At 35.1% G+C, this 16,659-nt stretch overlaps 2 protein-coding genes across 2 annotated transcripts; both read left to right on the forward strand.

The window, feature by feature from the left end:
* Positions 1 to 773: 773 nt before the first annotated feature.
* Positions 774 to 5,499, forward strand: LOC136812883 (uncharacterized; the record flags this gene model as incomplete). The annotated part of the gene is made up of 7 exons (XM_067069408.1): positions 774 to 892; positions 1,344 to 1,431; positions 2,335 to 2,383; positions 2,596 to 2,696; positions 3,473 to 3,521; positions 3,702 to 3,802; positions 5,114 to 5,499. Coding segments are annotated over 7 exons (699 nt in total), but the record flags the coding sequence as incomplete, so codon positions are not given.
* LOC136812884 (uncharacterized) lies at positions 5,320 to 9,301 on the forward strand. The gene is made up of 3 exons (XM_067069409.1): positions 5,320 to 5,469; positions 8,318 to 8,468; positions 8,667 to 9,301. The coding sequence occupies exons 1-3, from the start codon at positions 5,320 to 5,322 to the stop codon at positions 9,005 to 9,007; spliced, it is 642 nt and encodes a 213-aa protein (XP_066925510.1). The 3' UTR covers positions 9,008 to 9,301.
* Positions 9,302 to 16,659: the final 7,358 nt, after the last annotated feature.

Here is a 16,659-nt window from a genome sequence, read left to right on the forward strand (position 1 = left end):
ATATTTGCCACGTACAAAATGTAAATTTCTGCTTGATGTAGCACATAAAACTGTGGTTGAGTCTGAACATTTAAGAATTGCAATGAAAAATTTGGTCAAGAAGAACATGAAGACTTTTGCGAAGAAGAGTATTTCAACTTTGAAGAGCTTAATTTCGGCGAAGAAAAAACATTTTGAAAATTTCTTTGCGGTAGATGGTGTATCTTTTACCGAGCTAAAAATATATTTTCTGAAAATTTTTCTAAAAGCTTATTTGTCTCAAAATCTTGAAAATAATGCTTTTTGACCAATTTTTCATACCAATTTTTAATAGACAAAAACAGCCATAACTTTCGATACATTAATTTTGAAAATCTTTCCGAAAAATTTAAAACAGTTAAATTATTTGCGGACAGTTTGAAAAAACTTCGAAACAAAAAGGTTAATTACCCATTAAAACTCAGCAACATATTATTAACAGACGTTTTAAAGTTCATAAAGTCATTTTTGCAATTAAATTCTTAATTGATGATTCTCCGATGATAGGAGAAGAATCTCTCGAAACGTAGCCAAACGTAAATCTCGCAATCCAAGCCACGATAAACGTCCAATGTGAATATCACTGGGCCGATAAACGCAAACTTATTTACATAGTTTTTATGTTCAAATACTAAAATCAATTTTTCTACAATGGGCAGAGCCTTTAAAAGAACATTAACGTTTAAAGTTTAACCTTTGTAGATGGACATTTCAGGCAAGCCCTGTCCAAAACTTTTTTCTTCTCTTTTTTACAGGATCAAGAAGATCAGGGTGAAGACGATGATGATCAGGCAGGCGTTGTTACTGGTGTTCTCTTTGGAATAATCATTTTCATTCTCTTGGTTTTGTTAATCATATGCTGCTTGCACAAAAAGTAAGTTTGCTATTCGATACCGTACTAACCTACAACAATCCAAAAGGTCCCTCAATCAAATCGATCTGATTGGTCTTAATTTCAAAATTATGGTGTAATTGAGCTAAATAAACCAATCAATGCTCAGAAAAAGTGTTTGATTATTGATGGACTTTTGGATTACTATAGGTAAGTACGGTATTTCAAGTATACTTTCGGGGTGGGGGCATGGGTGTGGGATATTATTCGGGACACTAGAGAAAGATAAGAGAAATGAAGAAACCTTTAGGTATAAAAGAGGTACCGTTACCTATCGCAAATACTTGGTATCAAGTTTTACCTAAGCACCCTTGTATGGGAATTATTTTCACTGGTTTGATTTCCTACCGGATATGAGAGAAAGGGGATTCTTCCGGTAAATTATAAAAAAGCTCAATTATTCTTGCCTTCTTACTCTTTTTTATTCTTTTAGCAAGAAAATTGATGCAAGTATCATGGTCAATGAAATACCTGTTAAAAAAGCTCATGAAACGAACGCCAATATGGAATACTTCGGAAAGGTAAGTTTTTGAGTTTCTGTTTTTTCCAGTTTGGTATGAAACATTGCGGAAAGGGTTCTTTAGAGGAAGATATGATCGAATAGCCCCAGTGAAAACTTTTTCCCATAGCTGGGAATGAAAGCTTCTATCAAAATCCCAATGGGAACAGAAATTTTATTGTGTCCTGCTCAAAGAATCCACTGGGGATAACTTTTACCCTAAATCTTAAATGGGGATGAAACCGGGGGGGGGGGGGGGTACTAGGTTTGCGAGGTGATGGGTATGTCCGAGCCGAAAATCGAAAATCGACCCTTTGAGAGACAAAATGTTGGTGATTTTGGGACCCTTTGAGAGACTTTTTCCTAAATTTTGGTCCATTTTTTCCAAATTTTGGTTTGATTTTCACCAAATTTTGGTTAAAATTCTTGGAAATCGTGACCCTTTAAGAGAGAAATTTTTGATTTTTGTGATTTTGGGACCCTTTCAGAGACTAACTTTTGAATATGTACCCTTTTGAGAGACTTTTGAGGAATGAGAAAAGGTACCCTTATGGCTCGCACATACCCGGCACCCATTTTGCCTAAGCACCCCCCCCCCGGGGGATGAAATCAAAGTCAACTTTCAAAAATTGGCTGACGACATAATAGTAGCAAAAAGTTACTTGATAAAGCATGCCCACCACAAAATAGATTATGAAAATATTAGTAGGAAAGTGACCCGGAGATAATTCTTGAGTCAGTAGGGGGTAAAATTAAAAGCTGAATAGCTATGGAGAATTTCGATGTTACCTTTAAATGGGTATAAGAGTTCAGTGTAGCTTTCCATTAGGCATTTTAAGGTATTTTTCTCACAAGGGACGCAAATAGATTTGATTTTCCATTGTTTTGTTATACATGGGTGTATTCTCATTTATTTTGACTTCAGGGAGTTGAAAAGCAACCTAATCATTACCACAATCCAGTTTACTTTTTCAGTAAGATTGTTTTATTTTTCCCCATACTGTTTCTCCATTACATTTCTTAGTGAGTTCCCCACCTAACTACGTTAAAAAGGCCAGTACACGCTAACTATACACGCTAACTATACCGGCTAAGTTCAATTTTTTTATCTCTTTGTCAGACCAATTTAGTACCTCCTTTATTTATGGTCTTAACATACTGATTGTTTTTATTTTATGATTTCTAGGTGATCCACCGAGGAATTTGAGCCTTGTACAAAATGCGGACAATAATATTTTCGGGAAAAAAACAAGCACCGTTATTGAGAATGAGCATTACTATGAAGATGTAAGTATTTTATGACCGAAAATTGTTGAGAATTGAGAAACGAGTGCAGTCTACACACGTTATGTATGCGAATATATGATGGTATAAAAATGAGGATGAATTTCAGCCAAAACCTAAGAAAAAACCTCAGATTTAAAAAGAACTTCTTACTTCATACCCGATTTAAAGGGGTTTGTAAGGGTTCGAAATACCGTTTTCCCGTTTTGGCTGAATCCCGGAATCCCAAAAATTGAAAAAAAATAACACCGTCACGCCGGTTTGTAGAGGTATACTGGAATATAGGCTGGAGTCGTATATATTGCGTGTAGTATAGGCGTTTTATGATAATACGATTATTGTTACGGGATTTAGTTCGTATAAACGACTGGAAGAAACCGGTGTTCCGGCCTTATAGATACCCGGCTAGCTACGCAGAAACTTGGGTAGCGAGAAAACAATTTATCAAGCAACAACAAACTCTCAAAACAAAATCAAGTCAAATAAAAAACTTTTAACACACAAATCCACCAACATTTTTTTTCGAGAATTTTCTTTCAGCGGGAAAAAGTTATAATTGCACCGTGAGTGACCCGGAGATAATTCTTGAGTCAGTAGGGGGTAAAATTAAAAGCTGAATAGCTATGGAGAATTTCAATGTTACCTTTAAATGGGTAAAAGATTTCAGTGTAGCTTTCCATTAGGCATTTTAAGGTATTTTTCTCACAAGGGACGCAAATAGATTTGATTTTCTATTGTTTTGTTATACATGGGTGTATTCTCATTTATTTTGACTTCAGGGAGTTGAAAAGCAACCTAATCATTACCACAATCCAGTTTACTTTTTCAGTAAGATTGTTTTATTTTTCCCCATACTGTTTCTCCATTACATTTCTTAGTGAGTTCCCCACCTAACTACGTTAAAAAGGCCAGTACACGCCAATTTTTTTATCTCTTTGTCAGACCAATTTAGTACCTCCTTTATTTATGGTCTTAACATACTGATTGTTTTTATTTTATGATTTCTAGGTGATCCACCGAGGAATTTGAGCCTTGTACAAAATGCGGACAATAATATTTTCGGGAAAAAAACAAGCACCGTTATTGAGAATGAGCATTACTATGAAGATGTAAGTATTTTATGACCGAAAATTGTTGAGAATTGAGAAACGAGTGCAGTCTACACACGTTATGTATGCGAATATATGATGGTATAAAAATGAGGATGAATTTCAGCCAAAACCTAAGAAAAAACCTCAGATTTAAAAAGAACTTCTTACTTCATACCCGATTTAAAGGGGTTTGTAAGGGTTCGAAATACCGTTTTCCCTTTTTGGCTGAATCCCGGAATCCCAAAAATTGAAAAAAAATAACACCGTCACGCCGGTTTGTAGAGGCATACTGAAATATAGGCTGGAGTCGTATATATTGCGTGTAGTATAGGCGTTTTATGATGATAATACGATTATTGTTACGGGATTTAGTTCGTATAAACGACTGGAAGAAACCGGTGTTCCGGCCTTATAGATACCCTGGCTAGCTACGCAGAAACTTGGGTAGCGAGAAAACAATTTATCAAGCAACAACAAACTCTCAAAACAAAATCAAGTCAAATAAAAAACTTTTAACACACAAATCCACCAACATTTTTTTTCGAGAATTTTCTTTCAGCGGGAAAAAGTTATAATTGCAAGATTGACACTTTTCTTTGTTTGAAGTTAGTGCACAAAGGTTTTTAGACTGCTGAAATTTTTCCCTCTATTACTTTTTGCCTTATTTCTACTATGTCGGGATTAGTCGTCTACAATCAGTGACAAAATACATGGCACAAAAGGGAAATCCGGTGAAAGTTTGAAACCACAATCGATTTGTAAGTGCTCTAAAGTAGGTTCGAAAGTTAGAGTCTTAACTCTGAGTTTTAACGCTAGACTTAAGACTTAAGACCTTACGATCTGAGGTCCAAAAGTTCAAAAATGATCCAGTAGGGATTGAAATATAGCCTAGAAACTAATAAATCCCTCCCAGATCGAAATAATTGATAAAATTAAGATGAAGACCTGAGATTGACATTCTCGCTCGAACTTCAATTTTCAAAAAAATGGTGAATTAGCCAAAAGTACCAATATGTTATGGCACTGATTGTAGCCTGCTAGACTAACTGGAATACGGACAAAAGTAAGGCTAATCACCTTCACCGTGTGATTTTAAAATACAGTTTTCCTAAATCAGTTCATTTATAACAGTTCTTTAAAGCTCAGTTGATTAGCAAGATTACAGCCTACAACATAATACATATTTCAAACAAAGCCCAGGGTGTGATACGGGAGTTGAATCCCCAGCTAAGGGCGAATATCCCTTTCTAACATAATGCACTAAATCCAAACCGAAAAAGTTGCCCATTCGAGTCAACTCTAGATTAACTATTCTTATTTCCTTTTTAGCCTGACAAATATCGAAAAGACGGACCACGAATTGTAGATATTACAGAACCCCCTCCGACACCCACAAATCCATCATCACCAGGAAATGAATTGACAGTACCAGGGCTTGGAGGTCTGAGTATTGAAGAAGACATTTACGCAACGCCAAATAAAAGCCCTGCTCTTCCCTTAAAGGTTGGGTTGAACGCTTAATTTGTCTCTGTTTCATGTACGCCAGTACTTGTTTCGATTATTATTTTTACCTCAGTTTTGTTTTGCCAGTTTTACCAAGTGACCGTGAAGAAGTTTTCAGTATTCGTTGTTTATTGAGAATTGGAAATAACAATTTTCGTATGGTTTTCGAATCTTACCGTGAGGTACATGATAATTTTCTAATGTACACGGTAAATCTATGCAGGCGCTTGAAAATTCATTGTCTGTAAGGATAATAAGTCAATTATATCAATAACTTCTTGTGGAAACAAGATAAAATAGACCTTTCCAATGAACAAAGTTTGAAAATCAGCCTAAAACCCCTAAAAGGCCTGATAATAAGAACCTTGTTTTACCTAGCTAGTCGCCCCCGGTCTATTTTTTTCTAAAATATTTTCTTGTCTAGCATCGTATGTAATCAATTAGCTTTGAGGCAATCTGCCATGGTTCACCAAATAAATAAGTTCTTTTGGTCTAAATATTTGTTTGAAAATACGGAGCACATTTGAAAACAGACCTTTTTTTGAATTTAACCATTTCTGTTTTTACTCCCATGGCCATTATAAAATCCCAACAGGGAGATATGAAGTAAGTGGGAGAATTTCCATGGGGTCAACTTATCTGACTGGGAATCGAGACTCGAAAAGTGATTAAAACTCAAACCACTAAACAGCTCTTCTTTGTGGTCCGATGAGAAGGTTTTAACCGGTGATACCCCAACCGACACAAAACGTCTGAACAATGTCCAGCGAACACCCCTAACGTCCGAATAACGTTTTAAGAACGTTAAAACAACGTTGAGTGCCAGCTGGGACCCAGGGAGGACTCGATTCAATAACGATCATACGTGTCGTATATTTATATTCTTGTATTATTGTATTATAGCTAACACGGCGTATTATTATATTACGTATCTATTACATTTGAAAGATAGTATATTCAGTCGGTAGCATAACTTCATAGTGTACGGTCATATAAAACCACATGGTCCACCGAACCGGATGTTAGAAATACATGAAATTTGAGAAGTTATGTATTTGTTTTTCTTTAATTAGTTTTGTGAAAAGCGTGTTTTCACTGAAGAATTTATTTGTTTGAACTCAGGTGAAGTTCAATGTTTTGATTTTTTATAAGTCGGTAGCATAACTTCATAGTGTACGGTCATATAAAACCACAATACGCGCAGCCCAAAACTAAGCCTTTGAAATTGGTCCCTCACAATGTAGAGAAAATTTGGGAAAACTTAGGTGAAAAATCAACCCTTACGGTGCATTTTCTTGAAAGTTTCGACCATTTCCAGGCAAAATGTGGCCAAGTTTTTCTTAGAGTAAAATTCTTTTGATTACGACCCTTTTTGCACTTTGTGAAGCTCGGAAAATATAGGGCCACACGAATGGTAGGTCATTTACCTTGAGTGAGCCACTCCCCAAACCCTGGGAGCGAGAACATAATTTTCAATAGAGAATATTTTGGCCTTTATAATAGAATTTTGTTATTCTGTTGTTTTTTAAAATGTTTCTTGATCCAATGACAATTTTTTTTACATGGTCATGACATAAAAGATGTTACTTTTAAAGCCAATCTGACATTATGTTTTCCGAGGTCTGAATCGCTTTTTCAAAAAACGCTGAACGCATAGAGATTGCAGTCATTCCACAGCTCCATTGAAAACGCAGACAATTCATTCCAATTTTTAATCGACACCTTGAAGTCGAAACATTGTAAACTCTCCGGTCATTCAAATTTTATATTATAGTGAAGACATTGCAGTTTTGAATCGGCCAAATAAGTTTACGTCACGCGCTATCTTTTGTTTTGATGATTGGTTGAATAACTACAATCTTTATGCAAGCTCAGCGTTTTTTGAAGGATTTCAGCGATTCAGACCTCGGAAAACATTAAATGTCAGATTAGCTTTAATCTGGTCATAGTGAATTTCTAATATTTGACACGTACAAAATATAAATTTCTACTTGATGTAGCACACCAAACTATGACATGTTATACAATTTTACAATTACCCTGGAGTCTGAAAATTTAAGAATCGCAATAAAATAATTTGACGAGGAAGAAAATGAAGACTTTTGCGAAGAAGAGTATTTCAATTTTGAAGGGCTTATTTTCGGCGAAGAAAAAACATTTTGAATTTTTTTTTGCGGTAAATGGTGTATCTTTTACCGAACTAAAACTGAAAATAGTGCATTTCATCCCAATTTTTCATAGAAAAACAGCCATAACTTTTGATGCATTAAAAAAAATTTTCGAAAATTTAAAACAGTTCAATTCTTTGCGGACAGTTTCAAAAAAAAACGAAACAAAAAAGCTAATTACCCATAAAAACTTCGCACTTTTTATAAAAGAAGGTAATGCAACATATTATTAACGTCTTTTTAAAGTTCATAGCGTCATTTTCACAATGAAATTCTTAGTTACTCTTAAGGGATTTGATCAAACAACAATACATCTTTTTTTCCATTCTTTTTTTCGCACCGAAAGACAATAAAAAAAAGTGTAAAAAAAGGATTGGATCGAGTTTAGGGTGGTAAAAAATGCCCGCGCGGCAATTGGCAGCTACGGTGGAAAAGGTGTATTTATAAAGGCAATTTCTTGTCAAATGTGTTAAAAAACCTAAATGGTAACTTTTATGTTCAAATACTGAAATCAATTTTTTCGACTATTAAATTGACAAATACCGTGAGATCGGGTAACGTGCCTCAGTGGAGGCTAACTTGCATAGCCATCAAAGGACTGACCAGTCAAAGCAGCAAAATTTCAAAACAAATGAACTACGCAGCTCTGCTCGCAGCTCTAGTCTACTATTTTTGTTTTTATTTAACTTTGTATTTTAATGACCAGCCAGGTCATTCATTTGAGGGTTATGCATGTTAGCCTCCAATGATGCAAGTTACCCGATCTCGTGGTATTCATTCTGAACGAAAATAAAAAGTCAAGTCACAATAGACTCACAAAAATATTAACAAAATATTTTAAATTTTAATCTAATTTCTTTAGAAAGCCTGCTTGAAAAAGTCGAACAGCAATGCGTCATCTTTAGACGGATGGAGTGAAGACGAGTTTGATGACCACGAGGAAGATCTTGAAGCAGAAGAAGAAAAGAAAGATGGATATCTCCAAGCTGAAGACGAAAATTATAATTATTTAGGTTAGTGCTTATATGTTAAAACTCAATATGGGTAGAAAAAGGGTGGAAAAGTGAGCCCTGAATGCTCTTCTCGATCAACTGAAATAAAGACTTTGGAGCATCTCTTATTCTTTCTTCATCAAAAATGTTTCCAAGTGCAATACTAGTATGATAAAAATTATTAATTAAGTATTGATGATGATAATTTATTCTTTTTAGGTGACGAAGATCTGGAAGTATCTAGCCAAGAACCCTTAGAGGACTGCAAACAACCAACCAACATTCCACCTTCAAAGAAACCGTCTACTGCCTCCAACGATTACAGAGAACTTGAGCTACCTCCTGTTCCTCCACAGACCCAAGGACCACCCCCAGGTAGTAAGCGACCATCGATAAGTGGGCTACCTCCCATCTCAGATCAAGCCCCTTCCAAATCTAGGGTGAGCAAGAGACCCCCAATACCAGGCAACTGTCCAAATATACCAGCAGGCGGACAACGACCTTCCTTAGGTAGCCTACCACGCCAACAAATGTGGATGGTGATATTAATAGAAGTTTGAAACAGGTGTGTATCTGTCGTTAAAGATTTTATTAAGAAATAATTTGAAATAAGACCGATCAGAGTAACAAATCAAACATATAATTATATTTTCAAAGTTATTCCGCCTGTACGATTCTCAATCATTTTGAGTTTTTATCGTTCTAGTCTGGTGCTGAAGCCGAGTAAAAAGAACAGTTATCTTATTAACTAAAGACAGATAAAACCCCTTTAAAGGTCCCAGGACGGCCATTACATTAAAGGGGTGAATACGTACTAGTTATCGCATGACTTCGAGTGCAATACGAGAAATATTTTACGAGTACCTAGATTTTTCCGTAATATTTTTCCGAGCCTTTAGGCGAGGAAAAATATCGGTAAAATCTCGGAACGAGTAAAATATCGAGTATTGCACGAGAAGTCATGTGATAACTAATTTATTGTCGACTCAAAAAAATTGTCCTCTTTTTGTTTTAAAACTTACTTCCGCCTTCTTCTGCTTCTGTGTACTTTCGAATGTTTTTATTCGAAAATCTAATTCGAACGTTAGATTCGAACAAAATAACATTCGATAACTTCCCGCCGAAAATATTCACACAAAAACAAAATAGAGAAACATTTTTCGATCATTTTTGATCCCCAGAAGTTTTGTTTTGAAGAGTTGCAGATTTTTCAGAGATGTATTTGAAAGTTTCTAGATTGATAATTCAAAATGCAGATGATGTACAGTATGGTTTCGATAGAGAAGGAACCCTCCATCATTGGATTAATCAGATTGATAATATTCAGTCTTTTTCTATGTTTTTGTTTCGATGACATGGCCATGCATGGGAAAGAATAGCAGAGGAAAGGAGTCCCACGATGGAAATGTATGTTTGTAAAAATGGTTAAAGAACAACATTTTTTCAACAGCAAAACAATTTGGATACTTTCTTGATTATCGTCAAGCTCTAAATGTTTCGAATTTTAGAAGGAAGATGTATAATGATTGTTGAGTTGAAAAGTCAAGGACGTACGTTGTTGTCGAGAACGAGAATTAGGAGAGAACTTTTATAAAAATCACTCGTCATTTGGTTTAATACAAGACATTTCACTTCCCTTGTTATGTTATGAGAAATTTTATTGGCAAATATTCAAGAATCTCAAGTTTTTTTGTATGCATTGATAAAAAACTGTTTGGTTATCACACGGACAAATTTGCCATAAGTTGAAAATATTTGGGTGAAGTGTCAAGTAGTAATTCTTAGTTCATCAGATTTGATTTTAGTGTCTTTTATGGAAGAACTCCAAAGTTAATCTGAACATATTTTTGTTGCGTTTCCCCATTTGATGTTTGATTCCCAAGTCAGTTTCTCCGAAAGTCAGTTCTTTTCGGCTGTTTTGTTTTGATTTTTCTCCCGCCGCTTACCCAGTCCCCCAAAAGTCAACGCGGTCATATTTCCAGACTAAAGAAATATGAAATATCGCAAATATCTCGATGCTCTCTACCAATCAAAACGCTGATATTTTTTTGGGTCGGCAATAATACATGTTACATTCGTGTCACCATTAAAATTTTAAAACAATATCATCTTATTCAAACTCTTAAGTAATTTCTGCGTTACTTCCAAAAAGGTTAACACGAAAGTTTAGCAGACTTCGTTTAATTCTGGTAAACTGGAGCTTTGCAGCATTTGATTCAATTCTAGTATTTAAAATTTATAAATTAAATTTTACTTAATATGTTAAGATAATTGTGTTGCTTTAAAAATCATGTTTATATTAAAATTATTTCAAAAACCTTTTTTACTATATATCCTGTTTTTTTCCACTTTTTTAAGAACAGTGTCTGGCATTTTGACCAATCGAAAAAGGCGCTATTTTGTTAAAATCGCTATTTTGATTCAAAAAATCAAGTTTAGTATGCTTGATTTTGCTTGTGATTTCGAGAAAATTGGCCGGCATTGATATTTCTTCAATTGAAAGCTTCAGCGTTGTGTAGTCAGTTTAGTCATGAAAAAAATACCGACGTTATTTTAACGTTTATGCAACGTTGTATGGACGTTGTGAATATTAGATTTAAACATTGAAACAACGTTGTGTGCCAGATGGGATACCATCAGTTTGTTTTTTATAAGAACAAACTATAGATGAACATTAGGCTTCGATTGCTTTTAAGAACAAGCTAAGAACATTTTAAGGCTTTGCGGAGCCTAAAACACCTATTTTCTTACACATCTGTGTCACAGACCTGCTGGGTCCTCAGCTCCACCTGGAGAATTTGTCCCAAATCTCGTCCCCGGTGGAAAAAAACCCTATTTCATCCCCTATTGAAATTCAATGGAAAAAATTGCATTACAAAACCATTCCCATTGCAATTTTTGAGCAGAGAACAATATAATTTCTATCCCCATTCGGATTTCGACAAAAACATTCATCCCCACTGATGTAAAAACTGCCAATGGGGCTGTGAGACAAGGAATTTTCTTATAAAAATGGACAAAAGTACTCACAAAATGAAAATAAGAGCATGTTAAGAACATTTTTAGGCTTAAAAATCGAAAAGTTAAGAACGCTTCAAAAAACTTTTTGGATGTTCGTGTATAGTATTGAAATAAGCTTCCAATAAAAAGTTCATTCGTTTCAAGCAGGACCTGCTGTGATCTGGGGGGAGATGTTGAGATATTAGGTATATTCATTTATTCAGAGCTTATGTTGTAACTATCTTTTATTATCGTTTAGATACAAAACAACATTCTTAAATATATTACAAACTAATTAAAAATCAACATAACTTGTTCAAGCAAAACTGAATGCTTTGCTTTTATAGTAAAATTCTTATACTTGATTGAAATATTAGAGGTATCAATATTTTTTCCTAACAGCATCATTTGGAAATTTCCTGGGTTTGCAACAAAATAGTTGGATTCGAACCAAGATATTAAGAAAGTTAAATCGTTTTGCAATCATCGATAGTGTTGTCATCAGCAAAATTACAAATGTCGCATTGCTCTACAAATTTAATTATATCATTAATAAAAGTATTGAATAGTAACGGATCTAAGATTGAACGACAGGATCCATGAGGACAGTGCCTACAATCTCATTTTTATAAAACATGCTTGCCACCTTTTGAGAAGGCGTAACAATAGCATGTTGTGTGCTGTGACCTCTCCAAAATCCACAGAGAAGATTGCTAAATTTAGGTTCGATAAATGTGTTAAGTTGTTTTAAAAGCACACGTTCAAAGACTTTTGAGACTGCTGGCAGTATGCTTATAGGTCTGTAATTCACTTTATCCATCTCGTCTTCTTTCTTGAAGACGGGAATGACGTCAGCAAATTTCAGTTCGTTTAGAAAAACGTTGCTCTAGATTGATGAATTAATAAAAATTTGTTATAAAATCTAAATAAATGTCGACTGATAATTTTAAGATATTAATTGGTAAATTACCACTGACAGATTTTCTTGGATTTAACGAGAGGATGATTTTACGAACCTCATTATTATCTACACATCGAAATTGAAATATATGTTGGAGATTATCATTACAAGTCTCTGCTTTAATCTTAATTATACTGGGGTGGTCTGAAAATTGATTAAGGGCTTCGAGGACTGGCTCAGAGAATTTGTCAAAATTATTTTCAGTATGTTTAATGGGCAGAGTTCTTGTAATGTCTCTAAAGTATTTATTAAATATGTTTACAATCTTTTGATCGTCAGAAACAATGTCATGGACAATTTTGCCTTGGTAACAGCCTTTGTTAGTAAAATAAGGCTTGCACATATTCCAGAGGGATTTTTCTTTGGTAGTATACTCTCGAAATAAGATTTTTGTTTGTTTTTTATTCAATTTTACTACCAAATTCCTCTGTTTATGATAGGCTTGGATATCCTCAGGAAGTTTTCTTTTTCATGTCTTTTCTAAACATCTCTGTATCAGAACAACAACAAAGTCAAGCATTAGATTTCGTGCAACAACAATTTCGTGTCCCTAGAACACGAAATCAACAATCAACAAAATCAAAACAAATCCAAAGTCCAAACTCAACCATTGCTCAGCAAATTCAAACAGAGCAGCCACAACAGCAAACAGAAATTGTTAATATTGACGAATTTAGTGATGACCTTAATGAAGAAACACAACAACAAACCATCTTTGGGTTTACACCACCAACATCTCAAAACATAAACTCTACATGTATGTTCATGAGCAGTACTAATATAATAACCCCTACACCCTACCAGGAATCGAAGCAACAATTCTAGCTAAAGTAAAGAGGAACGAATACGTCGACTTTGATGAGATACTTCCTCCACCTCCATCCATCAACAGCAACCCTGAACTACTCGGCTTTCAACTCGACTCAAATAACAACCTCCTCCTCAAACCCGCCAATCAAACCAAAGCAAAAACACGGGATTATCCCTCTTGGATTTGCGCTTGGAACGTTTATCAACAAGCCCTGCTGCACTTCCACCCAAATAAACATTTTGAACTTTTCTCGTACTTTAAAATTCTCGCCAATCTTGCAAGGAAACATCGCTTCGAGAACGTCTACCTATACAACAGATCACGTCGGCAAACACTATCTGCCCAATGTACCTTGCCTGCAATGTCACGTACCGCAAATTGGAAGACAGTCAACGAAGAACTATACATTAGACTTTTTTCACTCTCACTTGTGACTTTTATTATGCTTTCGAACGCAATTCACAATTCATTTTATTTCTAATTTTCAAGCATTCAATATTTATTATTCTGGTCTGTATTATTCTGGTCTGTAAAATACAGTATTTTGATAGATGCTGCTCTTTTACTATGTGCATACTAAACTGGAAGCAAATTGGACAAAAACTCAGGAGCATAGCGTAAAAAATATCCATTTTAGTCAAAACTACCTTTCAGTCTGTAAAATACACGATTTAATGAACAGATCTTTTCAGATCATTTTTTAAGAATGTTTTTCAAACTCCTTCCCATCTCTATTCCGAAAGCAAACACCAAATCACATCAACTTTAGAAGTTATTTAGCAGAGTAGAGCTGCTACCCATATTGTAGAACTGCCAGAATGAATTTTTCAGAGATTCTGGTCTGAATTCTTAGGTCTGTAAAATTCCAAGTTGGTATGTTGGAGCAAAAAAAGTTTCTAAGACGTTATATGTAAAGGCGTAGGTAGAAAACATTTTTGGCCACCCCATCGATGTTCATGTGACTGTCAAAAAAAAAATTCTCGGATTTTTTTTTTACAAATTTGAATATTCTGGTCTGTAAAACACACAATTTTTTATTGAAATGACCCAAAATTTCGTAGAAATGTTATTTAGTATGTTTACAGCTTTTGTATAAATTTTTAGAGCTGTATCGTTTCAACTTTTTGAGATATAAGGAAAATAAGTGACCTATCCCAGGCAAATAAGTTGCTCCCCATTTTCTCTACCACCCCTCACTTAGGGCCCCACCCAACATTGGTGATAGGTAGTTATCCTGAAAACCATCGTGATTCTCAAAATATAAATGTGTTGGAACCCAAAAATAGTCCAAAACCTTATTCACTGGCAAGGTGGGGGTAAGTGCCCCATATTGCCTGGACTATATGCACTTCTCAATCTCAGAGATTGATTTATGTGAGAAATAAATTACTGTATCGTCCGCATATATTAATAATTGGTAGTTCAATGATTGTAATGGAAGATCATTAATCAGAATAACAAAGAGTAACGGACCCAAGATAGATCCTTGGGGTACACCGTGGGTAACAAATTCAGATTTCGATGTCACTCCATCAATTGAAACAACTTGGCTACGATGAAATAAATAGCTTGCAAACCAATTTACCAGTAATACCGTAGTATGGGAGTTTACTGAGAAGACAGCTGTGATTAACGGTATCAAAAGCCTTGTGTAAGTCCATGAAAAGGGCTCCAGTGACTTTCGATTTGTCCATGTTTTCCTTGATGTGATCGGTAAACGTGTAGATCGTTTACAGCGAAATCCAAATTGATTCTCGTTTAAGAAGTTGTTCGTTTCAAGGAAGTTTGTTAGTTGGTTATACGCAATACGCTCGACAACTTTTGAAAGAATGTTCAACACGGAAATCGGTCGATAGTTATCTACGTCAGAGTGTTCCCCACTTTTGTATACAAGATTAATTTTTGCAATTTTCTCGGTGGTTGGAAAAATTCCCGTTAGGAGGCTTCAGTTAACCAGGAATGTGAGGGGTGCCACTATTTCATGTGCAATGTCTCTGAGTATCCTTGCAGGTATTTACGTTGGTTAAACACTTTCCAAGTACAGTTTATTATTGGAGATGTCATGAGACTAGATCCAACTTTAGCAAAGAAAGAAAAAAATGTATTCGCTATCGAATTTGTGTCAGACGTAAGCTTGCCATCGATCTTAAAAGATTTTTGTATACTTCCATTATCTTTGGTAGGGTAGCATTTTTTGATTTGGGTCCAAAAATCTTTAGGTTGGTTGCGAGTTTCTCTAAAGACAGATCTGATATGGTTAGCTTTTGCAGAGCGGACTTTGTTATTTCCGGTATTACGAAGGTTTTTATATCGATCCCAATGGAGCGTTCGTGTTGTTTTTGATGGTAATTACGAGCATCCTGAAGTTGACGGATTTCTTGGGTAAGCCATGGGTTAGGTTTTCCACGAGTACGTTTCTCTTTAATTGGACAGTTTTTGTTAAGAGTTGATGAGATATAGTGTTTAAACAGATTCCAACCTTGGTTAAAATCGGTCGTTATTAAGCAGTTCTCCCAAGGTAAATTGCGAATTTCGTTTTTCAGGTCCTCCTTATTGTACTTTGAGTAATCGCGAGCTTTGATGGTTTGTGAAAGATACCGTTTACAGTTCATTTTTCGGATTATATCAATTAAATTGTGATCACTGAGCGAATTTTTGTAGTTCAAAAGCAACATTTGTTTTATTTGTAGTGAAAGAAAGATCAATGCATGTTCGAATGTCTTTTGTTGTTCGTGTATATTCTTTTATTAATTGACTGCATGTTTTGATGAGAGCTTTCAAGTCAACATGATCTCCAGGGACTTTATAGTTGCAATTAAAGTCACCTAACATAATTGTTTCTTTTTTCTCTCTAGAAATACTGTTCATCATATTATCAAACTTTTGACAGAAGTTTTTATCGATATAACAAACTTCCTTGAAACGAACAACTTCTTAAACGAGAATCAATTTGGATTTCGCTGTAAACGATCTACACGTTTACCGATCACATCAAGGAAAACATGGACAAATCGAAAGTCACTGGAGCCCTTTTCATGGACTTACACAAGGCTTTTGATACCGTTAATCACAGCTGTCTTCTCAGTAAACTCCCATACTACGGTATTACTGGTAAATTGGTTTGCAAGCTATTTATTTCATCGTAGCCAAGTTGTTTCAATTGATGGAGTGACATCGAAATCTGAATTTGTTACCCACGGTGTACCCCAAGGATCTATCTTGGGTCCGTTACCCTTTGTTATTCTGATTAATGATCTTCCATTACAATCATTGAACTACCAATTATTAATATATGCGGACGATACAGTAATTTATTTCTCACATAAATCAATCTCTGAGATTGAGAAGTGCATATAGTCCAGGCAATATGGGGCACTTACCCCCACCTTGCCAGTGAATAAGGTTTTGGACTATTTTTCGGTTCCAACACATCTATATTT

Source organism: Clytia hemisphaerica, unplaced genomic scaffold (genome assembly GCF_902728285.1).
Source record: "Clytia hemisphaerica strain Z4C2 unplaced genomic scaffold, Clytia hemisphaerica genome assembly, whole genome shotgun sequence".
NCBI classification, from domain to species: Eukaryota; Metazoa; Cnidaria; class Hydrozoa; order Leptothecata; family Clytiidae; genus Clytia; species Clytia hemisphaerica.

Coding starts and splice junctions, on each gene's coding strand:
- LOC136812884 (XM_067069409.1), top strand. CDS start 5,320: ATGTACGCCAGTACTTGTTTCGATTATTATTTTTACCTCAGTTTTGTT. Junction 5,470..8,317: donor TTTTCGAATCTTACCGTGAG/GTACATGATAAT, acceptor TAATTTCTTTAG/AAAGCCTGCTTGAAAAAGTC. Junction 8,469..8,666: donor CGAAAATTATAATTATTTAG/GTTAGTGCTTAT, acceptor TATTCTTTTTAG/GTGACGAAGATCTGGAAGTA.